A 27,878-nucleotide genomic window follows, 5' to 3' on the forward strand; every position below is an offset into this window, starting at 1 on the left:
CCTTACGGACACCCGATGGGGACATGCAAGCCGCGTTTGGCGGCTGACGCGCGGAGCGCGGTGCGGTTCCGCGGTGCCTGACGCGCTCCCGGCCGGGCCGGGCTGGCAGCGCTCCCCGGCCTCCTTCCGCCGCACGGGTGAGTACGGACCGCCGGGGCCTGGCGGCAGCGGCCCCAGTTCCGCCCGGAGGGCTCGGCCTGCCCGCGGGGCCGCAGCCGGCCCTTCGCCGCGCTCGCAGCCGGAGCCCCTTTAGCCCGTGTGTCCCCCGCTCCCCGCGGCCGCGTGTCGCTCAGCCCCGGCTCCCTCAGGGCTCGTCCCGCCTGCCAGCACCCACTCCGGGCTGCCAGCACTGCCCCCGGCCCGGCCTGGCCCGGCCCCTCGGGCTGTGTCCCGCGGCCCGGTGCCGGGGTCGCGGCCGGGTCGTGTGGGAGCGTTCGGTAGCGGGACTGGAGCCTGTGCCGGGGCTCCGCCCGCCCGGGACGCCCGGGGGCGAAGCGCCGAGGTCGCGAACACCCCATTTCCCCCGAACGTTATCGGCTGAGCCGCCGTGACCACCCCCCATAAAGGGAAGGAAGCACCTACACCCCCTCTATTTCCGAATGCTTTCAATGCCGCCACAGCGCAGTGAATAGTTGGGTGTTCCAGAAAAATGGTTGTCAGAATGATGTTTTTCTTCTAAGGCTCTCCAGCATTTTTTTCTTATTAAAAAAAAAAAAAAAATATTAAAAGTATTTTGTGTTAAAGCATTCTGCTGGAGTAAAACAAACTTGAAAGAACACAGTCTTTAGTGGTTTGTGGTCATATAGCCTTGCTCGTGTGTCACAGGTGCATTTTGTTGGTGTCATGCCAGTGCTGAGGAGAGGGGCCAGTGCATTGTTTAAGTTCAGCACCTGTAACTGTGCTCTGCAGAGCAGCTTTGAGCGTTTAGCCTGGCCCTGGTGCTCCTCTCCCTCAGATTGTTCCATTCGTGCTTTGTTAGCTCACGACTCTCTGATCTGTATTCAGTTACAGGGGCCCAGAATAAGGTCTTTTGGGTCCTTAATTCGCATCGTCAGCTTTGCTCTGCGTCTTCCTCTTCCCCCTTTTCCTTGTCCAAGGGTAACTGGATGCTTGCCAAGGGAACACTTTGTAGCTTATGTGCACGTGAACAGAGAATCTGTGAAGTAGCCACATCAGGAACAAACAGTAATGGAGCTGGAGAAGCTACAGTTTGGTGTGGGTTGTAAAACCTCTCTGAGCTCAGTGCTGACAGAGCTATACTGTTACCAGAGCTCATCTTCTTGTATCTGCGGCTCCACACTGTACAGAACAGTTGCAGCACAGATATGGCCAATGTGTGATTATGGCCAAAACGCTGCCAAACAGTTGTCCCTCACATTTGTATGCATTGCTTCATCCTCATCTCTTCTTGTTTAGGAGAGGGAGGTACTCCTGTGTCTTTCTGAACATTCACTTTCTATAACCTTTTCTTTTTTCTCTCTTGCCTTATCATCCTCTGGATTTATCTTTTCTTTCTCTCTCTCTTTCTCTCTCTCTCTCTCTTTCTCTCTCTCTCTCTCTTTCTCTCTCTCTCTCTCTTTCTCTCTCTTTCTCTCTCTCTCTCTCTCTTTCTCTCTCTCTTTCTTTCTTTCTCTCTTTCTTTCTTTCTCTCTTTCTTTCCTGTTGATGCTCATTTGCACTTCAGCCATTTTCTATTTATCCTGTATTTGTGATTGGCTTTTTATTGTCTTATCATTCTCAGACTTCTATTATCATGCCTTTTTAAGAGGTACTTAGTTCTGTAAATATCAATTTTAAAATCCTCAGTCACCTGATTTATTATTAATGCTTTCTGTAAAATGCTTTGTATAACAAGGACATTGCAGAAAACAGAACTTTGTTTTGTTCAGAAGCTTCATTAAAATGTTTCATCTGTTGCTGAGATCTCACTGTTTTTTGTTTTGCTGTTCTCTTGTAAAAAGGAATGAAATTTGAAATCACTTTGACAGCAAATCCAGTTCTCAGTGACACAAAGTAGACAAGAGTAGGGAGATACTGAGGCTTTGCATCTGTAGGACCTTGACAAGCACTGCTAAACCTACACAGTGCTATTTAGCTTATAAATACTTTCTACTGCTGTCTGGCTTTGTGTAGGTTTTGCCTTGCAGCTGGAAAGCAGTTGTTGTGCAAACAGACTTGTGTCCAAAAGCCTCACCAAGCTGTGGTGGAAACACTGCTGCAGGGCAGGGATACTTGATCACTAAACTTGGAGCCAGCCAAGTGTTTCCAAATGAGAGTGAAGCAGGGAAACACCTTTTGTCACATGTGAGCAATAAGTATGCTTAAAGCTGCTGCCAGTCAATACTCTGGGTACTGTAAGTTCTTAAAATTTGGTCTCCCTGTTGACATAATTTTTATGGGATTGGGAAATGCTTTACTGATCACAGACAATGTTTGAAATGAAAGGCACCTTTTGGAATGTAGAACTTTCAGATGGCCGTGTATTTTGTTCATGTCACTGGCTGATCAAGCCAATGTCTTGCAAGAGGGGCAGATCTAGTCTGTAAAATCAGAGGGCAGGGCTGAAAAAAACTCCATGTGAAAAGGTTAACATTTTTGAAGTGACAGATGCTTAAGCACCTCTTGAACTCCTATGAAGTGTTTATGCATAATTAAATGGGTTACTTCACTTTCTTTCACTTGATACAAACAGTGATAATTAATACAGGTGGATTAAATGTGCAGCACTTCAAGTATTTCCTTTAGAAGTAATTTTTTTAAAGTTTACATAGACCTTTTTTAAGGTTACACAGTGATCTTTTAGCCTGCTCCTTGATCACCTGTTCTCCTACTGTGCTACAGTGACACTTGGAGATTATTGAGATGCTTTATTTGATCTTTGGTGATAGGGAGCCTTGCAGATAACACCAAGGCTGGATGGACCACCAGGTAATCACACTCAGTGTGTGTGCAGTCGTGTGTTACACAGTCCAGATCCTTCTCTGTACTTCTGTGCTTTGCCTGAGGGTTATTCAAGGTTTATTGGTAAATGTGGAAGTATTGCTTGTGTGGGATGGTGGGAGGGTTTGGGCTGGTTCACCTGCCTTGGGCTGCTCTGCACTGAGGCCTCTCTGCATTCTGCACGTTCAGCTCAGCAGAGTGCACACGCAGCGACAGACATGGCCTTGCTGCCAAAAATAGTAAAGGAATGTAGTTGCAATTTTAGTGGCAAACCCTGCCTTTTTGCCAGGATGGGTTACTTCGTTTAGGGACCTACTTAAGCAACACTAGTCATAGATTTTGTGCTGGACTAAGCCATGCTTTGCATAGGCAGGTTTGCCAGTGTAAGCTATATTTACATGCTGTGTAAATATATATGTGTCTAGAAACTTTGTTTTCCTATTCTGACCCTAAAAAAGCATCATTGCAGTCTGAGCTGTTGACAAGGCCCCCAGCTGTGGCCTGGATGACATTTCCCACAGCCAGTTCTTGCAGCTCAGTGTTTCATCTGGGAGCCCCTTTCCAGCCCCTCTCCAAATGCAGCTTCAGGGTGTCTCTTAACTGAGCCCATAGCCATTATCTGGGTCTGAGCCATCAGCAAGGTGGACTGGTCACTGCCCAGGTAATCAGCTCCTCCCAGCTGTCTGAGGTCTCTTTCCAGCACCCCCAGGCACAGCTCTAGGATTTCTTTTTCTCTTGACCCTAAATCTAACTTCAGACTCCCAGTTACCTTGGTCTTTAACACAACTCCCAGCAATTACAGTAGTAAGTTTCTAACAGCCCAGTTTCTAGGGCACTCGTCCCCTGCTTGATTTGAAATTCCACTGCTTTTCTAGGAAAACGTATATATAAAGCATTGGCAAATGATTTTAAGTTTAAATGAAGTCTTGTTCTCTCTCCTCCTCATCTTGTATCAGTTCCACAAAAGTAAGATGTTAATTTGCAGAAAAATATAGAAGTGACAAGTTTAAAGAATTGCTGCACTTGGGAAGGGTTATGAATATTCTCAGTTTTCAAGCTGATTTGACAGGCTGTTGAGAAGGAACTTTGTCCTTGTAAGATCTGGGTGACTGACAGTGAGCAGGAGCCTCCTGCCCAGCCTGTGTCTTTTCTTTCTTCCCATGCCTCAACATGCAGTTTCGTGAGACTTCAGCCATTTTCTCAACCATAAGTATACTGGATTTCTGTAAATGCAAATCAGTAATTTGGATTTCTCACCAATCCTGAATAGATTTCCTACCAATGCTGCTGATTCTTTGATGTGTTTGTTTATGTTTCTATTTCTGTCAGCCAGTGCAGGAATAGTACCTTACCTGCAGAAGGTTTTGATTTTTTTTTAACTTGTTGTGGCTCAGTTGGAGAACCCTCAATTTGAACATTGTCTACAACGGTTTGTTCTTCTTTCATTGCCTGCACCTCCCAGCACTTTGTGACTACACTTCCAATGAATTTTACTGTGCAGTTTGTTCCTTTAAATAAGACTCTTCAGTTATTATCTCCCACTTCCCTGGGAATCTGAGCAAAGCATCTCCTGTCCGTTCTTCTGCTGTGTCCCTGTCCCTGTCTGAGTGTTGGGTTGCCTTGGCAGGATGGGCGGGGCGGCGTTCCCGTCGCCGGCTGCCGAGATGGCTGAGATGAACCGGCTGCAGTACGAGATGGAATACACCGAGGGCATCAGCCAGCGCATGAGGGTCCCCGAGAAGCTCAAGGTGGCTCCTCACAACTCTGACCTGGACAAGAACAGCCAGGAAGGATTTCCAAATGCCAGTGTAACTATGCAGGTTCCAGAGCGGATTGTAGTGGCAGGTATGTCTGCATCGCAGTGCAGGTGAAAACTTAAATTAGTTACCCAGATTTCTGGATGGAAAAAATATATACTGATGTGTCATTTTTGAAAGAATAACCTGTAAAATGCTTTCTGGTGTTTAAATAGTTAAAGCTCTTTAACTTGGAAAGTTTTTAAAGGTCTGAAAATATTTCACGAATAGTTTTGGTATAGCTTATAATGGAGACAGATGATGAATTAATTATGAACAGAAGGTTTAATTGCTGATGTTTCATCTTACTATGCTATTTTTGGAGAAAAAATTACTGTTTATTGATTTACACCCGATTTTTAGTAATTAACTGTAAGCTAAAGTAGCTGTAACAAATGTTGGGGTTGGACTTTATATTTGTCATGAAAAACATGTTTGATTTTACTTAGAGTGCTGCTTTTGTTGATAATCTGTCTATTATGAGTTGACTCTATCAATATTAGTTTAGTATTTGTGGTCATGGGCTTTACAGTGACATATCCAGAACAGCTGAAAGTCTAACAAGTTTGCAAAATGTGTGACACGCATGTATTTTATGCTTTGATGTCCCCAGTCAAAGACACTGATAGGACTGTGTCTTGAGTGCTCTCACTTGCATTTACAGTTTATGTGGTTCAGGGTTACTCAGGATCATTGTCCTCAGAGGAACTGCTCAAATAAGTGTCAATGTGGTCCTTATGAGCCCTTCAACAGTAGTTTTTAACATACAAGAAGGTTATACTTCATCATTTGGCATAGGCAGGAGAAGTTACTGCTGCAATGTCCTTTTGAACTTTTAAGCACTGGCCTTCAGGCCTCAAAACAATTTGCTTTCTATTGACAATTGATGTTCTTGCAGGTAATAGTGAAGACATTCCATTTTCCAGACCAGCAGACCTTGACATTCTTCAGTCTACTCCATTCAAACCACTGGCATTGAAAACTCCTCCCCGTGTTATTTCTCTTAGTGAGCGACCGCTAGATTTTTTGGACCTAGAAAAACCTCCACAGCAGACACCTCAAAGTGAAGAGGCCAGTACTTATTTTACTTTTTCCTTAGATGAGAAGCATTCTGCTAAAGAAAGTGAAATGACCAAGGATTTCTCTATGTGGTGCAGATCAGCTTGGTGCTGACATATGTTGGGAAAATACAAAAATATTTTTATTAGCACTATAGTAGTTCTGTTTAGACTTTGAAGTGGCAGATGGCCTGGAATTGCCATGCTCAGCAAGCTTACTCACTACTTACAAAAATAAAGTCATAATTAGTACTACTGAAAATATTTCTAACAAAAAAGTCCTTGTGATGAAGAGAAAGCTGCAAATTTGTTTTTTTTTTTTTATTTACAGATTACCAGCAAAATATTAGATTCTTGTGCTGTCTATAGTTATACATTATAATGTATGTGGTTAACTTATGGAATTCATAGCCAGATGATATAACACCACACAGAATTAATGAGTTTTAATGAAACTCTGAAAAAAACAACTTCAAATAATGGTATAACATTGGCATCCAGGTGAATAATGGCAACTGACACTTTAAAAATGGAAAATTATTTATGAAACTGCGTATTCTATAGGCTTATAAAATATAATAGGAGTATATTTATCTCTGGTGGTGGGAAGTAATCCCAGAATGGGTAAGAGTGGAAGGGACCACTGGAGTTGATCTAGTCCAGCCTCCCTCGGCAGGGTCATCCTAGAGCATGTTACTCAGGATTGTGTCCAGAGAGCTTTGAGTATCTCCAGAGAATATTGAAAATTCTCTTGGTTCGTAATTTTGACATCAGGTCACATGAATTGCAACAGGGTAGCAGCAGGATAGCAGTAAGTTTGGAGCTTGTTTCCACACCTGCCAGCATCACATCTGTCATCAGCTGTTTTCCTCCTAACCACTGTGAAACCCCTGGAAATGTGCCTTTGTATCTGAGGGCAGGTCTGAGTGACAGTCCTGCAGAGCACAGAGCTGTGTCCTGGGACCCTCTGGCTTTGATGTCTCCTTTACTCCGTGCTGCAGGTGCGCGCGGTGGGAAGGCTGAAGAGAGAGCGCTCCATGAGCGAGAACGCCACGCGGCAGAACGGGCAGCTGGCCCGCAACGATTCCATGTGAGTGCAGCCCCTGCAGGGCCACTGCTGCACCTTTGGGACACCCTTCCTTCCTTCTTTCCTTCCTTACCTCTTCCTCGTTTGCTTTTCCCAGCTAATGTTTTGTATGTTGTGGCAAGAACATAATTTTAACTATTATAACACCAGCCTTTTTCTTCTTTTCTATGGGTTTTGTTTAGGGAGGTGACTTCTTGCAGGGGATAGGTGGAAGTGTTTGTGGGCTCACAATTGGTTTCACCAGTTACCAGGAATTGTTATTTCAGGAGATTTTTTCAGTTTCTGAGTCGGTACAATATTTTTCCCCCTGAATTTTCAGGAAATGGAATTCTTCGTGCATCAAAATGTTCCCAGTTCTTTCACTATTAATATTATAATTATTTTCATTCATTGGAGAAGAAATATTTTTATTTCCTCATAAATATTAGAATAAGTAATTTTTCTCTGGTGTCACTGTACTACATGTATTGGAATCTGTGAGTATATACATCTTAATCTTTTCTGACCAAAATGGCAAGGAGCACTTAGAACTGGAAACTTCATCTATTGTTACCATCCAAGGTTGCAGTTCTTAGGGTGCCTTCTGAAGACATACATGTCTGTAAATTTTTATTAGATATGATAGTCTTGGATTAATCATGGCTTATTCTGAGTGACAGCATCCTTCCACCTGGAAATAACTGGTTTTGCAATATAACACTTAGGAATCTTTGATGTATGAATTTTAATAGAGCTGCCATAAGGAATACTTGCCTGAGAAAAGGCTTTAAATTTAAGATTTGAAAGATGGGATTCATCTGTCCCAATGTAGACTGTATAACAATATTGCTAGATCACCATCAAACTTAATTTTCAGTAACTAGAGGGAAATAAGTGCATAGCCTACTTAAGGTCTACCTATTTTTAGTCTAAAGTAGATCAAATGAAGTATGCCCTAGAAATGCCTGTTTTCTTCTATTGACATCAGGGGCACCAGGAGGTACTGTGTGTACCACCTATCTGTCCACCTATTAATTTGGCTAAAATGAAATGTACTCTGTTGCATTCTCACACTTCAGACATGTTACACTTTTTCTCTTCCAGATATTTATGGAAATATTGTTTCATATCTTCCCCTTCTTATTTGATCAGACTTTGGGTTCATACAAGTTTATAGATTGCTCATGTCTAGGTGCTCAGGTCTGCAGAGTCACACACATTTACTGAGCTGGCAAAACTCAGATTCCCATCTTTAAGTGCCTGATCAGCTCAGTCTCTGGGTGTTCTATCAGCCTCCTCAGTGTCCAAGTTCCCTGTGGTGTCACTTACCCAATAATATCCTATGTGACTGGACACACTATAATGTCACTTCAGAGTGGCTTTCTCTTGCCCATCTGGCAGTTTGGACATGGTACATGCTGGAGTACCATGGTCTTCATGTGATGGGAGCTTGCTGTAGAAATATTTCTCCCTTTGATGCTGCCAGCTCTGCTTTGCCAGTCTTTGATGTATTGCACTTAAAAGGAAAAAACAATTGGTAAAGAAATTCTTGCAATTTCTTGAAATTGCTTTACTTGATCCCCATGTTAGTTTAGTCTTCCAAAAATCATGGGCCATGCCCATCTGAGAAAGCAGTAAGATCCGCTCTGCCTGTACTTGCTGTCAGAGTTCTCACATGTCTGGGCTTCTTGAATCTGAAAATCCTAAATCTATAAAATTCACCTGTGTGTTTTGCTGTCACTCAGTAGTTATATATAGAACTACTGGGTTTACATGGTCTGAATGTTATTTGCTGTCACAGTATTTTAATCTTCTATCAATCCTTCGGAGACTTAGCAATACAATAAGCACCTGGAATCTTGTAAATTTAAAAAGCCTGTGATGAAGGAACATGTGACTGACAGCTGGCATGACTCAGTTTATCATTTACAAAAGCCAGAAAATTATTACACACCAGAGATTAGTTTTCCTCTCTTGATACCCACGCTAGTGCTTGATAAAGTCTGTCAAATAAATCATATTTCCAATGCCAAGCACCCTCTATTGTATCTTTTTGATTGATCCAGGATCTCTTCTCTTGCTTGTAAGATAAGTAACGGCTAGATGATATTGAGCCTTCAAATCTGTATTCTCTATTGCCCATGTGGAAGACATCCTTCTTCATTGCAGTATTCTGCACTTCTGACCTGCAGATAATGTATTTTTGTAGAACTTCATTTTTCTCTTGTCCTCCCAGGTGCCTGTTTTCTTATGACAGAAGTTATGCTGTGTCTAGTGTTAGATCATCTGCTTTGAAATCATGCAGGTTCCTAGAAATGGCTTCTTTCTCTGTCATAATTGCTTCTTCTGATTCAATATGATCCAAAGAAAAAAATCACTTTGAACATGCTCTGGCACTCTGATGTTTAGTCTGACATTTCTCCCTCATCCAGGTTTTGTCACTCTCCAAGTGGAGAATGTGACTTTGTACCTGGCTTCCTCTCAGCAGAATGTTCTAGGAATTCAGATTGTAAAAACACCACAGTCACAGTGGAACCCGTGTAGCTCCCACAAATGCAGGAAGGCCAGGCCTTCTGTACTTAGTGGAAAAGCAACCTCTTGGCTTTTGTTTCCTCACAGTTTAAGCTCAGGACATACAGTGTAAACTGCAAAAAAAAATCACAAGTTTCATTCTTTGCACTACAGAAAATGTTATTGTGCAGCTGTTGCCTCATTTATATCACCTTGGAATTCCTTTACCATCTGGAAATACTAGTTTTCAGTTAATTAGAAGAATACAAGAAACTAGCTGCTGCTGAAGTTCTTATATCCAGTGTTGTTGGCTGAAAAAAGAGTTTTCTTCTGCACTAACAAATGATGTGGTGCTCTACCTTGACAAAAATCAGCTCTTTGTTTTTGTGCTTTGTTTGGTTCACATCTTCAAATAGAAAAGGAAGTCCACATGGGCTGCTCAGAGCTGTGATAAGGATTGAAGAGGTGCTTGGAGCACTGCCTTTTAAAACCTTTGCTTTCAAAATATGATTACAGTTCTCAAGTTTTAGTCTAGGACACTGTTGTGCTCCTTGGACAAAATAGTCAGATGTACTGTGTGAAATTCCAAGGCTTGACTTAAAAAGTGACAAAATCAAACATTCTGGAATAGATGGTGCAAGTGAGAGTTGGCTGGGCTCCCTATCACAGTGTTCTTGACATGCACAAATAGTGGTTTCTCTTCCATTGCCTTTCTCTTCTTGTCATCCAGATGCATGCAGAGACAGTTCTGAGGATTTTTTTGGCAGCTGAGCTTCATTAAAGTCAGTAATTCTCTAATGCTCTTAGAAATCCTGGGACTAACAAGTACCTGCTGGTACAATAACTGTCTGTGTAGCAATAATGACAACTCTAAATTACAATCCCTCTTTTTCTAAGGATGCTTACTTAAGAGATTACAATTATTATTCAAGGTGGCACAGATCAGATACTGTCCCAAGAAATAAAATGCCACGGGTCCAGTCACCTCTTTCGACTAAGGATTGCACGTAAGCCTGAACCTTCCCTGGTATATGAAAAGCAAGAGTGTGTATAATTCTGTAGCTCTCTGCAATACTAATATTCTGACTAAGTACCTCTAGCTTAGAATATAAAATTTGAAACAGCTACACTGAATGTGTTGTTTCTAATTTTGCTTCAGGGTTTCTCAAACTTGGCCAAATTGTTTCCCTCTGTAAAGAGCACAGGGAAAAACACCTGACAGCCAATGAAAGGGAAATTAAATTTCAAATTAGCTTTAATTTGTTTGACATTCTGTTCTTTGGCTAGTTTTGTATAGCTGGAGAAACAAAGCTTTTTGTTGGTCATTGCCAGCCAATGCTGAATGCAAGGATTCCACTTCTCTGCTGGAAATCACCAAACCACCAAGAGTGCATGGAAAAGTGGGCAGCACTTAATTTTCTTTTTGCTCCAGCCTTTTCCTTAGCATAACACATCTTTCTAGAGAGTTCAGTTTCACAGTTTGAGAAATTCTGTTCTTCTTGCAAGTCATGGAGGAAAAGGTGATGGTGTGCACATCTGTCTATGTGCTTGAATTCAAAGTAACCTTAATTAGTTAAGTCTGTTTACCTCTCATTTAATACTACCAGAACTGCAAGTCAGAGAAATACCTGAAATAAAGCCTGTGTACACCACAAATGCTTTGAGATGGTTTAGGGGAGATTGCTGCTAAGCTAAAAACTGCATATAGCAAAATGCTACTGTACTCTTTCATAGTAATGTCTGTAATTTCATCCTGTCTGTTTTGGTTCCAAGCTCTAGAATTGACTGGTGTCTGTAACCAGGGAAGTTACAGTGGCTGGAGCTGTTATATAAGTATTCTTTTCAGAGATGAGAAACAAAATTACACCTACAACTTGGACCATTTCACTGGAAGTGGAGGGGGGAAGGGGGGATAGCCACAATGTCTAATGATAAATGCTCATACTACATATTAGAGAACTGCCTTATGGCAGAGACTTTTTTCTTTTACGTTATCTGGGCTGATTTGTGTATCAGGTAATTGCTTCATAATATTTCTTCTCCATGGTCTCTGATATAGTCCAAAGGACTGCCAGATGCTTACAGGACAGCAATTTCAAATCCTGGAAAAGGAAAAAAATTTTGCTTCTCTCTCCACCTGACAGTCAAGGCCTTTGTGTCCTTCATAGAATTATTCTTGTTTTTTGATTTTGATTTTTTCCTTATTGTATAAATTTGACTTTAATCAGCACATGTACCTTAATTCTAGAGAATTCTGTACAGTTCTAGTTTAAACTGGGGTTTTTTTTTCCTGCTTTTTAATTTTTTAGAATCTTTTTAATATACAGAAATCTTTGCATTAAAAAATCATTACTGTAGTATTTATACTAATACCATTCTGGACAACAGGAATTTTTTTCTGTTTTGCAATATGTTTAAATATTATTTGCTACCTTTTTTCTTTTTTTTTTTTACTTGTCTTTTACCCTATTCTGCACGTCCCTGAAGAGATGCACAGGAGAAATTAGTTTTAATGTAAAATATACTGTGATTTCAGGCCTTAACTCTACCTTCATTTGCCTCAATCCAGCAAATTCATTTTAATGACAATATTTTGAACTTGCCCCTGCTGCTTGATATTTTTCTGTTGAACATGGGCATTTCTAGTGCAATTCCATAGTAAAATGTGTGACCACTACTATTGACTACAAAATAGAAGTCATCATAAATATAGAAGAAAGGTGAATTCTACAAGTGTGGGAGAACAATAAAAGCTGTAAGAAAGCAACCAGATATTTACTGCAGTGTAGTCTGTGGCAGCCTGAAAAGATCCCTGTCCTTGAGGTAACAATGACCAGTGTCAGCCAAGCCCCAGTTGCTGCAGTCTGTGGGTGTCCCTTGAAGCCCATGATGGCTGAGCTCTGCTGTGGGAGAGGTGACATTTGTGTAACATTGTTTGATTCAGTCTGCTCAGTGGAACTTTCTGTCCTACTCAGTTTTGTGATTTTACTGCCAGCCATGTGCAGAGCAGCTCTGTTCAAATTAAGAGTTGCCACAGAATTCTGACCCAGCTAGAGATTAGCCAGATATCAAACCAACTTCCAAGTACTCAGCATTAATGTTTTATTAAAATGCCAAGGTCAAAAAGATTGACATTTTAAATCCAAAGCTGTTGTAGCAAAGCACAAGTGGCAAGGAAATGTGTTGAATTATGGGTGCTAATCACAGAATAAAAAGTAACCCAAGATTTAAAGGGTGCAGTGGCTTGCACTTAGTTTGCATGTGTGTTAATATTTACATTAAGTTAACACTCATTAATTCTTACTAAAAAAGCGTCTTATCTCTAATAAAGTTTCTAGATTTAAAAAATAAAAGTCTTGCTGTGTGCAGGAAAAGTCACTTTGAATGTAAAGAAACATGAGCAAATTGTAGGCAGCTTACCAAAGCTATTTTCTCCCTGATAGACAAGTTTGGTATAATCCAAATGGCCATGTTTGAAGTACAGTCCTGCATATTTTAAATAATATTTTTTGCATCATAGTCAACATGTTAGATCATGTAATTCATTGTCACTGGGATGTGAATTTTGTACTATTTTTTGAATTTGTTGCATTTTGCTTTCAGACTTGGTCATGTGCAAATCAAAATACTGTCTTGATCACAGCTTCCAAAAATTTTGTTGAAGGGGTTCTGTGTGAGATTCTCCTTACTGAAAAAGGCTTGTGTTTGAAAAGAGATTGTGTAGGATTTTCTTAAAATGCCAGTGCTTGTAAAAATACTCCTCTCACTGATGTCAAGTGAGGACTTGAACACTGGCTTCAACAGGTACAGATTTAGCTGTAAAAGCACTTTCTAGGACTAACTTGTATAACAGATCAAAACTGTGTCCTTATTACTACCTGTGTGTGTTTCTGATGGACATATGTAAATGCAGCTCATAATCCCACACTACTGGAATTTGGGAGTGTTACCTTACAGTGGTGGGAGAAGGGTAAACCAAAAGCAAGCAATAAGCATTTTGGAATGGGGTGTATCTGAAAAGCTTTTATTCATTTAAAATCTGACTCTAGTGTTTCTCTCTTCATTTACTATGCTTGTACAAACAGTGTGACCCCATCACTGCAACAGGCTCGTGTCTGTCCTCCCAATATGTTACCTGAAGATGGAATTAATCTTTACTCTGCTCGTGGCATTTTGTCGTTTATCCAGTCTTCCACTCGTAGGGCTTACCAGCAGGTCTTGGATGTGCTGGATGAAAACCGCAGGTGATTGGTTGTCACTGGTTCTGCCGCCTTCTGCTGCTTTGTTTTTCTTTTCTCCTTTTCAGTGGAGTTTGGTTTCTGTTCACACAACAATGAGATGAAATTATTTGCTTTTGCTTTCCTTTGCTTTCACTATTCATAAGCAATTTAAATGTCCAAAATTCACATTTCAAAATGCTTCTGTTTCAAATATAGCATTATTTTGGTTTCCTTCCAAATAAAAATCTTTATAGGAAGGGTTAGCCTGTGGCTGCAAGGGGTTTTGCTGGTTCGAGATTATCAGTATATTCTGCAATTAATACTTGACCCTGAGCCTACAAATTTACAAGCCTTGTCTTCTGCTTTTCTGGTGGTGAGCAGTGGTGCAAATCAATAAGATTGGGTTGATGATGTCATGAAGCATTAAAAAAATGTGCAGAAACAGCGTAGAATATTAAAAGGCATTGTAGACTACTTTGATAATGTGTCAAGACTTGAAACTGTCATGGTTTATTTTGGGAATAATTCTCTCTGGTGGCCATGTGACTAATGGTGGCCACCCTGGATGCTGAGAGCAGGAAAGGCAGGGGACACTGGGGAGCTGGTTGTTCCTCTGGTTATTGCTGTCTCTGGTTTTATGGATAACCTGACACTTGGAGAGTAATGAGCCAGAACAAGCTTCATGGCAATTCCTGTGTAGTTATTTCCATTCTCTTCAGTGGAGTTTTACTCACTTGGTGTATCCTTAGACTGTCTGGATTGGAAGCATTCCAAGAACAGCCTGTTTAATACTACAGAAACATTCCTAAAGACTAATAATGGCAATATTCATTTACTAAAAGCGATTTCCAGGTTAGTTGTATGCCAGCACAGAAGTTCAGGTAACAATTGCACACAGTCTCCAGTGTAGGGCTAGCTCAGACCCCCAGGGCTTGCCAGGAGGTCGAATTAGTGGAAATAATTGGTAAGAACACTGGGAGGAACTGCTCATTTCTCCTGCAGCCCTTCAGTGTGGCCTGTGCTGGCAAGGTCTTTGAAATTTGCCGTGTGCCTCTGCTATCTTATCTTAGCACACTTACTGTCTGTAGTGTGAAGTTTAAATTATTTGCTTTCTATTTGTTTTGGTAATGAAATGTGACTATCAAGCCAATCTTACTGTGAATGTCTTTGTGTTTGCAGTCACTTTCCAAACTGGCACCTCCTGTAGCTCACCATGTTTGCTGACCTGACAATATATAAATGCCCATATTAACATTCCTGAATTGTAAAGAATTCCAGTATTTTTGGCCTTTGTGTTCTTAAACTGGGACTCAGAAAAACAAACAAAATCAGCTGCATAGAGTCCTTTGAAATACTATGGGTTGGGTGCTTAACTAATGAATTATTTAATCCTGTGAAATGCCAGGCTGTAGCTGTTAAAATTTTGATGCCTATCTATCAACAGTTGGGCATCGGTACTTTTTTTTTACCTTATCAATATTAAAATTAAACAATTAAAAATTTGTTTTGCCAAATTAAAGCTCCCAGATAAGAACAAATTGTACTGTCTATGAACAGTAGCACTTAAGGATCTTGTGCCATGAGTCCTTGTTAAAATATAGATTGGAACTGTTGCCCTTTTCCCTGTCTGCTGTGAAGCTAACAGGTTTTATTCCTGGCTTCTCTTATGCATGCTCTTGCTTGTGTTTTCTTGGATTCTGGAAAACAAATCCATATATATACACTTTCAACTTAGTTCAGTTATCAGAAAAAATCTAGGATTCTGAATACTTCAAAAGCTGCATTACTCATCCTGGTTTGAGATAATTTTCGAAGTGTTCTTACTTACCTTCCTAGAAGGAATGGGAAACCTTTTTCTAGTCACCTATGAATAAATAGGTGCTAAAATAATGAACTTTTCAATAAGGTGAAAGTGTATTCTTTGTGGCTGGGTGTTTAGACACCCACCATTACAGCTGGCGTGGGAATGTGAAATTTGGATGATCCACTTGCATGGTTGCAAAATATGATTCATTTTAAATTGCTCTAAACCTGCACTCTGTTCTTTTGCTCTGTGTAATGTGTTTTCTTTCTCAAAGCCTTACCTATTTTAACATTTTATGCTTAATACTTGAAGAGATCTTTTAAAACTAACAAGATCTGGCTGTGTGTTACTCACTGGAAATATTTTTAACTTGTTTTATAGCTTGTCTTTTTTTTTCCCCCACACATTTTCCAATCTACTAAAACTGCTAACGGTAGGTGCTGATGGTACTGCTGCAGATAATGAATTATGCCTAGCTCAGCCAGCACTGCTCACATAAAGGATTATTTAAATGAGCAACAGTTTAATGATCACTGTTTACTCTTGCATTTCCTTCAGCTTGGACAAGGACAGTAGGTCAGTTTTGGTTTCTAGTTCTAACCATTTTTCTGTTTCGATTTCTGTGGAATGACTATAGGACCTACCTCTAGTGTCCTTTAAAGACTGATCTCTTATGCTCTAGGCAGCAGAAGAAAATCTGAAAACAAACCAGCCAAACAAACATGCCCCCAAAAAACTCCATGCATTTAATGAGATCTTAGTGATGTCTTAAAAATGCAGGAAAAAGAGACAATTTCATATCTGCATAGACTTGTTTTGAAATCTGTATTTTATCTAAACTGACTTATCTCTTGAGTCCTTTTTAAAAAAACACTGTCCTTTTAAAATGCCAAACTTTACCCACATAGTCATATCCTGAGATTTTATAAGATCATTTTTTATATTGAGAAAGTTAATGATATTTTTCATTGTAGAAATAAAATGGGAAGGGAGTTAAGACCATCAAAGAGGGCTAAACTTGACTCTGGCCTGGGTCAGAAGGAAGTGAGATGGGTGTGCAGGTGTGGGAGAGGCTGGAAAAGGCAGCAGCTTTGCTGTGCTGGAGGAACTGCTGGCAGCACTGAGACAGGCAAGGGGAACAGCTGGAGCCAGCCAGTCCTGTTTGTACCTCAGGAGCTCACCCAGCTCATGTCTGGAGCACATCCCTTTATCCTACTGCCCATTCGTAGGGCCTTGCTGACCCTTGCAGAGGTTTTTTAAAGGACAGCCAGAGCTGAACACAGCTGCTGCCACTGCTGAGCAAGGAGTGTGTGCTGGCCACAGCCTCCTGTTCACAGGCACAGCAATGATGGAAACTGGACCCAGGTCCTTGAATTGTCCACCCCTTGTTGTGTTTAGGGTTGCATCCTCACTGTGGAAGCAGCAGGAGACAGACCAGGTTCAATTGCTCCTTGCCTTACTGCCTGTTTTCCCACTGGTATTAGACTGTTTTCCTGAGCATTCCTTCAAGTTTGAGGTTGCTGCTGTGTTTGCAGGGAGTACACATGACCTTGGTGTTATGGCTTCTTCTGATCATGCACTAATGTTTAGGATAGAATTGACAGAAGTAGCCAGAAAATTCAAAGTTCTAATGTACACTTATTTTTTTCAAGAAGGCCATGCATTTAAGGTCTTGCCTATATTATCCTTGTACATTCTGTATTTGCCAAAAAACTTACTGCTAATTTTGGAGTAAGGTTCTCAACTCAATTACGAGGCCACTGTGACCAAGGTAATCAGTTCTCTGTTGATATAAAAAAGCCAAGCAAGTAGAAGAGATGGGGCAATATTGTGGTATTCCTTTTGGGTCCATATGTAATGAATTAAAAAGTGAACTGTTAAGAAAAGGAAGAAATCACCTGCAGCATCTTAACAGCCTGGCTGTGTTGGGAAGCAGGATCAAAGACTTCAGTTTGAGTTCCTGCCTTGCACAGATCTCAGAGTGCTCTGGCTTTGTGCCTTGCTGTAGCCCTCAGCTGTCTCCAAGCCTGTGGCTTTCCTTGGGAAGGATAGTTGTGAATTAGGATTGATAAATTCTACAACAGCTGTAAAACTTTGTTTGCCAAAAGATAGCGCAGAAGCTGAATTTAGAGAGCACTTGAGACTTGTTCTCATTACACAGAATCCAAATGTTGTCCTGTGTCAGATGGTGTCGGCAGTGCCCTCTGGGTACTGGCACTGGCACTGGCATTCACACATCTGCCAGTTAGTTACAGGTGACTGAAGTTCTCAGAGAAATTCTGTGGCCTTCTCCATAGCTGCTGTTTGCTCAATTTCTCACACTGTCTCAGAGCATTTAGTTGTGGCATCTGTCAGAGAAGATTTTACACCAGCTGAATTATTTCTCTGGTTAGGAATAGCTATTTTTTGGTAACTTTCTGCAAGACCTTGTACATTTAGGTAAGAACATTCATATATTGCATGTATCAGAAACAGGGCTTTCTGTTTTGTAAAACAAATCATGCTGGCCTAAGTGCTAGAAAGGAGAACATTGTGGTGTGCACTTCTGGTGCTAACTAGACTAGGACCTGGTCCCAATAAATAGTTACCAGGTAGCAGAGTTTGCCAAGGCTCCTAGATCCTGATCTTTTGAAGTGAAGCTGGTGGCTTTGATATTTTTGCATGGTTCTGGCTGGTCTCAAGCCGCAGTGTTCTCCCAGCCACCTTGTCACCAAAGCTCTGCCTCCTACATGGACCTGCTGTAAAGATTTTCATACCTAGATTGTTTTCAGTTTTATAGCCTGCGGTATACGTGGGTTAAATGCAGGGTACAGGTATCTCCAGTTGGCATTGGGAAAATGAAGGAGATTGAGAAGAGATTTCAGGCTCCTGCAGAGTTTGTTGCACATCTGTGATGTGGAACCCTAATGCCTCATTACCAGAGGCACTGGAAACATGTAGTGCCAGCTTGTCAGAGGGTACTGCTGGTGAGCTGCAATACACCAACTTCTCCTTGCAAACTTCATGTATATTAGAAAGTTGCAGCAGTTAACAAAGCTCTACCGTTTTTTCCTCCCTGCCCAGAAAGAAAAGGGAGAAGAGCAACATGTGTAAGGATGTTCAAGAGATGTGCTTGAAGCCTGTAGTCACTTCCTGGAGAGATCTCCCTCTCTTCAGGTTATACATGGCCCTTAGGCTGCCAGCCCAGGTTTTCTGAATTACATCTAGCATAGATGAATACAGGAAAGACAAATCTCCCCTTTCCCTGCAGGGAGCAGAGGGTGATTAAAAGGGCTTTTATAAGTATTTGTAGTACATTTATTGATTTCCTGTTATTGTTGGGTGAGGTTTTGGGGTGTTTTTTTTTTGTTTTTTTTTTTTTTAACCTGAAGTTCCCCATATTTATTTTTTAAGGCTAAATTTCTATTCCACCTGTTTGTCTTCTGTAAATGAAACTTCTCCAAATCTGCTTCATCAAAAATTTGCTTACGCGTCTTAGCTGCAAAAACATTCAGTGTTGATTAAACTCGAATGAGAGAAATATGAAAGTGCAATTTACAACAAAATAAATTATAGAAGTTATATTGAAACATAGAGTATATCTGGAAGTATTTTGATGTTCCTTTGATCTTTGTGTTTCACGTCTTATCTCTTGTCATTTCCTGTTTCTGTCTTGTGCTTTCAATCTACAAAATCCTGCTGTAGGCCAATGTTACGTGGTGGGTCAGCTGCTACCACTTCCTCTAACCCTCATCATGACAACAACAGGTAAAGAGCATTTTTTTGTTAGTCATGACCCACTCATTCTAAAATTCAGATTTCTATTTCCCTCTTCCCAGCAATGTTACTTTAAAGCACAGTGCTCGTTTTTATGCTGCCTCTCAAGTCTTGAGGTATTTCAGGCCTTTATTCCTTCCCCATCCAAGCCGCCTGCAAGATCTCAGTTGTCTGGTAGATACAATGTGCTGCAGAACTATGCCTCATATTAATGCCTGAGGGTAGGCTCTTACATTACATGAGCTGTATAGTTCAAGTATTTGCTATTTAATAGGGAGCTTACTAGAAAATTTGGCCTTACCTCACCTAATTTGGAGGTGCTCTCAGCCTGTGATTGTTGGTTGTAGCTGGAGGCCTTTTCACTGCCATTGTCTTGGCAGATTGATACCATTTCAGTAGAACTGGATAAGAGACTGACACATAATCCCATGGTCAGGCTGATGGGGAAAAAACAGTCTTTTCACATCCATTTTTCCCACTTGCCTTTTAGACTTCAGTGTTTTCATGGAAATGGAGGTTAGATTTGTGTTTAAGTAGAAACAGGATTGAAACAGATGATTCTTCTCTAACTCAGGAATTCAGTTTCTGAAATGGTCTAAGAGGTATCTCAAGGGGGGTTTTGCTCTTGATTTAATACTTGGAATGGTTTGGAAATCGTGGAGCAGCAGTGATACACTTATGTGAGCTGGGAGGGAGACACGTGCATTTCACTGAAATGCTGACCCTCCCTGCCTTTCCCAGGAGACAATGAGGGACAGCTGTGCTGTAGATCTGGTGGAATTTTCTAATTTTTTTACCATGTACTACTAACAAAAAAATAGCTACAAAAAGACCCTTATCAGAAATCTCTCTGGTTTTCAGAGGGCATTCTAGAGAAGTGTCAGGAAAGTGATGGGAGAACCTGCAGTGCAAAAGTAGTTTCTGCACTTAATGGCATTCTGCAAACTCCAGGAATTCTACTCATATTCTTGTTAGTTCGAGATTAACTGTCATTAAATGCTTAATGTTCTTTTAGGTGTATTTGTTGGGAATTCAGTGACCTTGACGTTATTTTGCTCCATTTCAGCTGTCTGCAGCAGTTGTTCACAGGTCCTCATGAGGATGGAAGTCAGGAGAAGATGATATTGGAAACAGAGGTTTTAAGACACAAAGTGAGAAGCTCAGGAGTAGGTGGAGGTTCAGGAACTGCTTTACCTCTTTACTTGTTGGAAATGAATCTGGTTAAGAGCTAGCACTTATATGATCAAAATACAAACCTGTAAAGACTTTGTGTCTCATTTGAACTGATAATAAATGTTCTTTATCTATTTAACTTGTCCTGGAGTTGAAATAATGCTCTTTCTGAATTGCTGCATTTGGAAAACTGAGAGTGCTCTGGGAACAAACTTTCTAATGCACACAAAGTTCAGCAAGCAGTGAGTGACTGCACTGGGCTTTGTTTGCCAGATTCTCTGCCTAAAATATAGAGATTGATGTGACTGAGGTTCTTAATCTCAGTAAGTGTCCCCTTTGGATATTGAAGTAGGTACTGAGCATAAGACACTTTGCAAGTCTCTGGTTATTTCTACTCTGGCCAGGTCTCTTGCAACTTTGGCACTTTAGGGCAGGCAATGTTCAGGTTTCATGAATCAGTTAACTGGAAATGGTCTTTTGAGGAACTGTGTGTCAGAAGGAAGTTTGTCTGTGTAGAGAATTTTAAGTGTGGAGAGCAATCAACCCGAATTTAGTCAAGCACTTACCCACTTCATATCTGTTTGTGCTTTACTCAGTTAGGATCCTACTGAAATGCAACTCTGTAACAGCTGCAAAACAAAATTTTAATTCTTGTCTCCATCATCACCAAAATACACATCTGCTGGAATGTTGATAAAATATGGTACTTGCTGATCTGCATGGCTGACACAGCTGAGCCCTCTCCTTCATTTGCTAGATACAGTCTCTCCAGCTTCGAAACGACGCTTGAGGGAACACCAGATGACATGACAGTCGTAGATGCTGCCTCCCTAAGAAGACAGGTATGTAAAACACAGTAGTTGATAACATTAGGATAAAGCTGTAGTGGTAAAATGGGGGAGGAGGTTTTCTCTATGACTACAGAGGTACCCACAACAGGCAAGGCAAGGGCTCCTCTCAGTGCCCCTGCTGGACTGCCCTCATATACCATGTCCTGTTCTGGGAGTCTGTGGAATCTGACTCTGTTTCTGTTCCTAAATAATAGGGAGTGCAGGATCTGATCACTACTCATTGAAGAGAGAAGGTCAAATCATCAACTGTTTAACATCCATCTGTTTGAGATACTAATTACATGGTTATTCGGAAGCTTCTAGAAAGTGTGGCAACTTGTAATGAAATATTAAAAGCTTTTATTTGTTTTTAGATAATCAAACTTAATCGCCGTCTCCAGCTCCTGGAAGAAGAGAACAAAGAGCGGGCTAAGAGGGAAATGATCATGTATTCCATTACTGTAGCTTTCTGGCTACTCAATAGCTGGCTTTGGTTTCGGCGCTAGACACAGCTCTCAGAAAGATTTACAAGCTGAAAACACAAGCAATTTGCAAAATTCCTTGTTTGTTTCTGATTGTATGCTGTTTTATAATGAATTCACTGGAAACTTCCACCACAGATAAAGGCTCTAGAATTGCAGTGTTAAAGGGACACCTTGTTCATTTCTAACGTATTTAATAGATTTGCATTGCAAATGCTGCAGTATCCTCCTTTGCATGCTTCTGTGTAACATGGACCAGCCCATGGGGAGTCTGCTTCATGCAATGTGAGTGGTCTCCAGGACTAACCACTGGAGGTTTTGTTGTGGAGAGAACAAGTGGAATGGGTTTGGAAAAAAAGAACAAAAAACAAAGGAATACAAAGTCATTTTTATTGTTCTGTTGTTAGATGCAATTAAACAATTGCACTAGTTTTCCTTTAGTCCAAGTAGTTTGAGGTGTGCCATAATCAAGGAGTGTGTCCTGTTTCATGAGTATGTTCTTTGTTTAAGTATATGTTCAGGTTGAATAATAAAACGAATTCTTTGCTAACATGCAGATTGTCCGGAAGTGTGTAATATGTATTTATTTTTAGGTTTAATTTTGCAGATGTTTTTCTATAAATTACATTTTTAAGCAAGTTAGTTTGTGAGTGATCAAAATATTATGGAGTACAAGATTTTGGTGTAGTATCTTTAATAAAACTCTCAAAAAAAGTCCAACCACAAACCATTGTTTAATATAATTTGAAGAGAATTTATGTAAACTATTTGTCTTTGATGTAAGTAGTTAGCTCCAAAGCAGCAGGGGCCACAGGCCCTGTGGCTTGTGGCGCTGGTGTCAGGCTGTGTGGTGGGGATGGGGGCCCAGCCTGGGGGGCCCTGATCCCGTGGTCAGTTTAAACATCCCCTGCTCAGCCTCGGCCTTGTTTGGTCACAGGGGTGCTGAGGGAGCTCCCTGCAGGCTGGTGGCTCCATGGCCCTGGCACGGCTGCAGCAGCCGCAGCTCATTTGCGGGGAGTATAGAACAACTCACCGTGCCCCTGTGCCAGAGACCACAGCGCTGCTTCAGAGGGAGCCTTGCTCAGCACAGCTGGACACAGAGCCCTGTGCAGGACCCTTTTCGGGCTCCAGAGGGGCACAGCGGGGTGAAGAGATGCTGATGCACGGCGGCTGCAGAGGAGAAGGAGCCGGGGTCTGTTTCAGCGCTGTCCTCGCTCCCCCCGCAGCGCAGAGGCCTCACTCCAGTGCCAGGGCTGCCCCTGCACAGCGCGACCCAGGGCGGCGTCGGAGCTGCACACGGGTCCGGGGGCAGTGCCCTGGTAAGGACAGAGGATCCCGGGAGCAGCAGCATGAGAACGCTTGAGGATTTTGATCCAAGTGCTGCAAACGCCTGCAGGAATGCTGCAATGCTGCTCTCATCGTTCCCTGTGCTCTGGAGTCAGAGTGGGCTCAGTGTGTGGCTGTTGCACTGCTGTACAGGCTGCTGTACTGCTTCCTTGGCTTCCGCAGGGCTGTGCTGTACGTTCTTTCTGAGCTTTGTTTACTGTGTTCCGTGACTACATCGGGGCGTTTGCTGTGCATGTTTTCTTACCGTGAATGTTGAAGCGTGTGCCTTTGTCTTTTAGTAAAGACGATAAAAAGGGCCAGGCCTGCTTTGCACATTTTCTGCATTTTCATGAGTTTTATACCATGATCTTTGCACTGAAGGTGTACGGTATGAACTCTGATGGTGCAAATGAGGGCTGACAGATGTACAAAGAACTGTACCGGCGATAGTCAAAAATAAAGCTTCTTTTAAGTGCACAAACCCGGACTTTGTCTTGCACGTGGGAAAGGAACTCAAAAAAATATTTTAAAACGCCGCCACCTAAGCGGCCGCGCGTGGGGCACGTTCGGCGAGCGCCGCAGCCCTGGGACCCGCTGCGAGCTCCGCAGGGCTCACACCGCGGGGCGGCCGCGGCCTGAGGGGCGCCCAGCCTGAGGGTCTCAGCTGAAACACCCCGGCGGCCCAGGCCGAAGCCCCGGCGCTGCAGCTGCCCCGCTCCCGCCCTTGCCCGTGTCCCCGGGGCGGGAGTGCCCGGCGGCGGCCGCAGAGCCCGGGCCCGGTTCCGCCGCCCCGGCCGGGAGCGCTTCCGCCCGGAAGTAGCGGGGCGGAGCCGCTCCTGCCCGCACCCGCCATGGCCGCGCGGCTGCTCCTGCGGGCCGTGCGGCCGCTCCTGGCCGGGGCCGGGCGGGGCACCGCGTTCAGCACCGCGTTCAGCACCGCGCCGCCCCCCGAAAAGAAGCGGTGGCTCCGGGCCTACCTGGAGCTGCAGCGGCTGCAGGCGCCTCCGCAGCGGCGGTGAGCGGCGGGAGAGGCGGGCAGGGCTCGGAGAAGGGGTGCGACGGCCCCAAAAAGGGGGAAAATCGCAACGTTTAGGCCCCGTCTGCTCACGCTTTGGAGCAGAATGGGTTGAGCTCCGCAGGTTGGCATCTTTTGAACGGGGCAGGCAGACAGGGATGCGGAACCGACAGTGTCTGACCCCAGGGATTTTAATACTGGGTTTGGTATTCAAGCTCAATTTCATTTTTCGTGCCCTTTCAAAAGGCGCGGGGCGGGCAACGCCTTCTATTCCTGAGCTGGTTCCCTTTCCGCGTCCGCAGGTCCGAGAAGCCCAACTGGGATTACCACGCGGAGATCCAAGCCTTCAGCCACCGGGTGCAGGAAAACTTCGCCCTGGATCTTCTCAAGACTGCGTTTGTTAACCCCTGCTACATCGAAAGCGAAGAGGCGAGGCGCCGGCAGCTGGGGCTGGACAAGGACGCGGTCGCTCTTCAGCTCCAGGACAACAGCGGCCTTGCGGAGCGAGGGCTGCGCTTCGCCCGCGCTTACCTGGCGCAGTGCTTCGAACGCGCCTACCCAGAGCTACCTGCAAAGGGCATAGAAGCACTGGTTAATTTTCTGACCAGTCAGGAACTTGTCTCTTATGTGGCTCAAAACCTGTCCATACAGGACCTGGCGCTTTGCAGGGATTTTCCTGCCCCACCAGACGTGCTGCAGAGGACGTTCCTCGCTGTGATAGGAGCGCTGCTGGAAAGCAGCGGGCCCGAGAGAACCGGGATCTTTGTCAGGGTAGGTTCAATGAATGCTGGTTTGCACTTGGATGGGGAGAGATCCAGGGAGGATGGCAGAAGTTTGGCAATACCTGTAACAAGACAATTTAACAATGAGATTTGGTATGGTGGTGGTGGTCAGCTGGGGTTTTGGGGGCTGGGGATTTTGTTGGGGGCTTTTGGATTAAGAAGGCTGATCAAGTACATGATATCATACCCTTCTGGATTATGATGGTGATATTAATATTTTCTGAAAGTTGCTAAGGGAAAGCATTATATGCACTATATTATCAGATAATGAAATTATTCCATGTGAGATTTCATATATCTTCAATTTAAAAAAGCTCCGTTCTATATAAACAGGGATGAGTTCATAGGTTTTGCACATAGGAGTGCAAGCCCCTGAAGATATTTCATACGAAAATGGTTGATTGAAATTCAGTGTGACAAAGTAGTTTTAACAACTATCATTGTTTCAGTCATCCTTTTCACTTATTTTTAGTTTTGCAATGGAAAAATGTTTGTTGCAATGTTTTTCCTGATACAAGAGCACTGAGAGGTGTCTGTAAGAGCAAGGAGCTCTTACAGAACAAGAGAGTGATCCCAACAGGTGAACGACCCGTGGGTTTGCACATTCCCATGTATTGCCCCAGCTCCTCTGCTGCCACAGCTGGTCCCTCAGGCTGGAGCTGTCCCTTCTCTGGGTCTGGGGCTGACTTTGCCCCGGGCACAAGTCTGTCAGTGACTACACCACAATCAGAGACTCAGAGCACTGAGATGGGGCACTGAGCCAGCTTTATTATTCATTTCAGCAATTCATTGTCAGTTACTGTCTCTTCATACTGTATTTTCATTAGCAGACACCAGAATCTCAAGCCATTTATTATAACTTCTAAATTTTCTTGTTTAGGACTTTTTTATTCCCCAGCTGATTGGAAAAGACCTGTTTGAGATCTGGGAAGTTTTAAATCCTATGGGCTTACTGCTGGAAGAACTGACCAAGAGGAATATCTCTGCTCCAGAACCAAGAATTACCAGGCAGCTGGGAGTCAGCACAGTTCTGCCAGTCTACTTTGTTGGGTTGTACTGGTTAGTGCAATATTAATCTAAAGTTAAATGGCTTTAATTGGAGGAGTGGGAAGGAGGGAAGATGGTCTTTTACTTTTCTCTTATGCTTTTTGGTCAAGTTGTTCCAGAAAAGAAAAGTGATAGTAAGTTCCATATAAAATGAGCCATTTAAGCATTAGCCATAGCTTGCTGTGGTGATACATCAACAGTCTGACTAAGGGCTCCAGAGGCTAAATGGGGTGCACCAAAGAGCCTGGGTGTGTTCTGAGTGACCTGACACAGGAACTTTGGGAACAGCATAACTGCACGGCTTTGGAAGGACCACAGCTGTATCCAGGCCTTGAGCAAGCATAAAGAGACATCAAGGGAGTGAGATGGAAGAGAGACTAATTTTAAGTTCCAGAGAAGCTCTTAAGTTTGAAAATCAGCAGCACTGTAAACTGGGCCATAGGAGTATCTGTGTCCAGGCACGACTTGGGAAGTGCCATTTGTCCCTGGTGCAGTTGTGTCAGGTGTGGTCAGTGCCCAGCAGTGACAGTGCTCCTGTGGGGCAGGACAGAATCCACATCACTGCTGCTCTCCTGAAGGAGCTGCAGATGAACACATGCCTTAACTTGTTCTGCTTTACCCTGCTTTGTTTCTGTACCTTATAAAATGTGTCCTATAAAAAAGAAAGGAACTTTGATTGTTTCTCTTCAGGAATCCCTCTTCATGAACTGCTCCTTTTAGTGTGTGCCCATAGGTGTTTGTTAAACATACATGAGCACATAATTCATAACGGAGAGAGCTTCTCGGTCCTTTTGAAGCAGTTTGATATGCTTCTTTACCGGGGAGGAGAAAAGACAAAAGCACTTCAGTTCCTGTTTAAGCTAACCAGAGTAACAAATTTGCATATTTTTTATCAGGGCTGACAAATTGAATGCTGTTAAGAGTCAGTGCTGTGTTAGGAACCTAAATGAACAGAGTGGTGTTCTCCCAGGAAATGGACACATTTCTGATCTGAGTTTCCATTACTGAATATACAATTACTTACCTTTGCAGGAAAGACCAACAGAAAGGTTTCCATTGTGTGTATGTAAAAGTCAGTGTTCACAGACATTGGAGAAAAACCAGTCTGTTTTATTGACAGTACACAGCAGTGCTCAGGGTTTTATGATGGAAACTTTGGTTTTTCATGGTTGTAACTTTGGTTTTTTTTCCCCAAGTGATAAGAAGATGTTAGCTGAAGGCCCTGGTGAAACACTGCTGGCTGCAGAGGAGGAGGCTGCACGAGTGGCACTGCGGAAGCTCTATGGGTACACAGAGAACAGAAGACCTTGGGATTACTCGAAACCCAAACAAGAATTGGCAGCTGAAAAGGCAATCAGCAGTAACTAGAGGCTAAAAGACATTTCTAGTGTATCTTAAAAATCAATGGCTTCCATGGTGAATATAGGTGTATTTGGAAAGGCAAAATAGAGTTTGTTTTTCTGGTCTTCAGTGCTTGAAACTTCTGAAACATATATGGTGTTAAATAAAGTCTTTTCCTTTTGCACAATGTTTAATGTTTGCTTATTTTGCTAAATGTAAAATAAGTGCCCTTAATCTGAATTTTTGCCTTTTGGCTCAGAAGTTTTTCCCTGTATCACAGGAGACCATCTTTAGTGTTGTTTAATAACCTGTGACAAAGTCTCACTGTACAGAAACAGTTTTCATGAATGCTTCCTTGGAGATTGTTTGGAGAGGGTGGTTAATAAGCTGAGTTGAATTAACATACGTTACATCAGCCTTTGGATTGCATCTGGATCAATTTGTCCTTCACCTTGTAAAAACATCAGGTATGATGATGATCCTGACACTCTTGGGGATTCAGACTCTGAGGTCTCACTGCTTTTATCCAAGTTTTATTTGCCATGCACATTGGTTTCTATTGTTGGAGCAGACTCTGAAAGATTTTTAAAACTTGTAAAAATGCCTCTGCTGCAAAGTGAGAAATAGGTGAAAATTAGGATCATGAAGGCCTGAACCAAAAGAAATTGGAGAACATGATTTCATGATGGGCTATGAGATAAGATTTTTCTTTTTTTCTCTTTTTTTTTATT

At 42.5% G+C, this 27,878-nt stretch overlaps 2 protein-coding genes across 8 annotated transcripts; both read left to right on the forward strand.

The window, feature by feature from the left end:
- MFF (mitochondrial fission factor) lies at nt 1-23,371 on the forward strand (the record flags this gene model as incomplete). 7 transcript variants are annotated; one of them, XM_084212218.1, is made up of 9 exons in its annotated part: nt 1-137; nt 4,568-4,785; nt 5,635-5,807; nt 6,796-6,884; nt 10,304-10,378; nt 13,457-13,615; nt 19,080-19,142; nt 21,082-21,166; nt 21,529-23,368. In XM_084212218.1, 8 exons carry the CDS (start codon nt 4,569-4,571, stop codon nt 21,658-21,660), a joined length of 993 nt encoding a protein of 330 aa, XP_084068344.1. In that variant the 3' UTR covers nt 21,661-23,368. The 7 variants fall into 7 exon arrangements, with proteins under 7 accessions (XP_084068344.1, XP_084068345.1, XP_084068346.1 ...); XM_084212219.1 differs by lacking the exon at nt 10,304-10,378 and having other exon boundaries at nt 21,529-23,370; XM_084212220.1 differs by lacking the exon at nt 13,457-13,615 and having other exon boundaries at nt 21,529-23,369.
- A 428-nt stretch (nt 23,372-23,799) lies between these two features.
- On the forward strand, nt 23,800-27,324 carry MRPL44 (mitochondrial ribosomal protein L44). The gene is made up of 4 exons (XM_084211950.1): nt 23,800-23,977; nt 24,280-24,748; nt 25,640-25,818; nt 27,003-27,324. The coding sequence occupies exons 1-4, from the start codon at nt 23,814-23,816 to the stop codon at nt 27,172-27,174; spliced, it is 984 nt and encodes a 327-aa protein (XP_084068076.1). The 5' UTR covers nt 23,800-23,813; the 3' UTR covers nt 27,175-27,324.
- Nucleotides 27,325-27,878: the final 554 nt, after the last annotated feature.

The sequence above is a fragment of the Fringilla coelebs genome, assembly GCF_963513975.1.
Source record: "Fringilla coelebs genome assembly, chromosome: 10".
Classification (NCBI taxonomy): domain Eukaryota; kingdom Metazoa; phylum Chordata; class Aves; order Passeriformes; family Fringillidae; genus Fringilla; species Fringilla coelebs.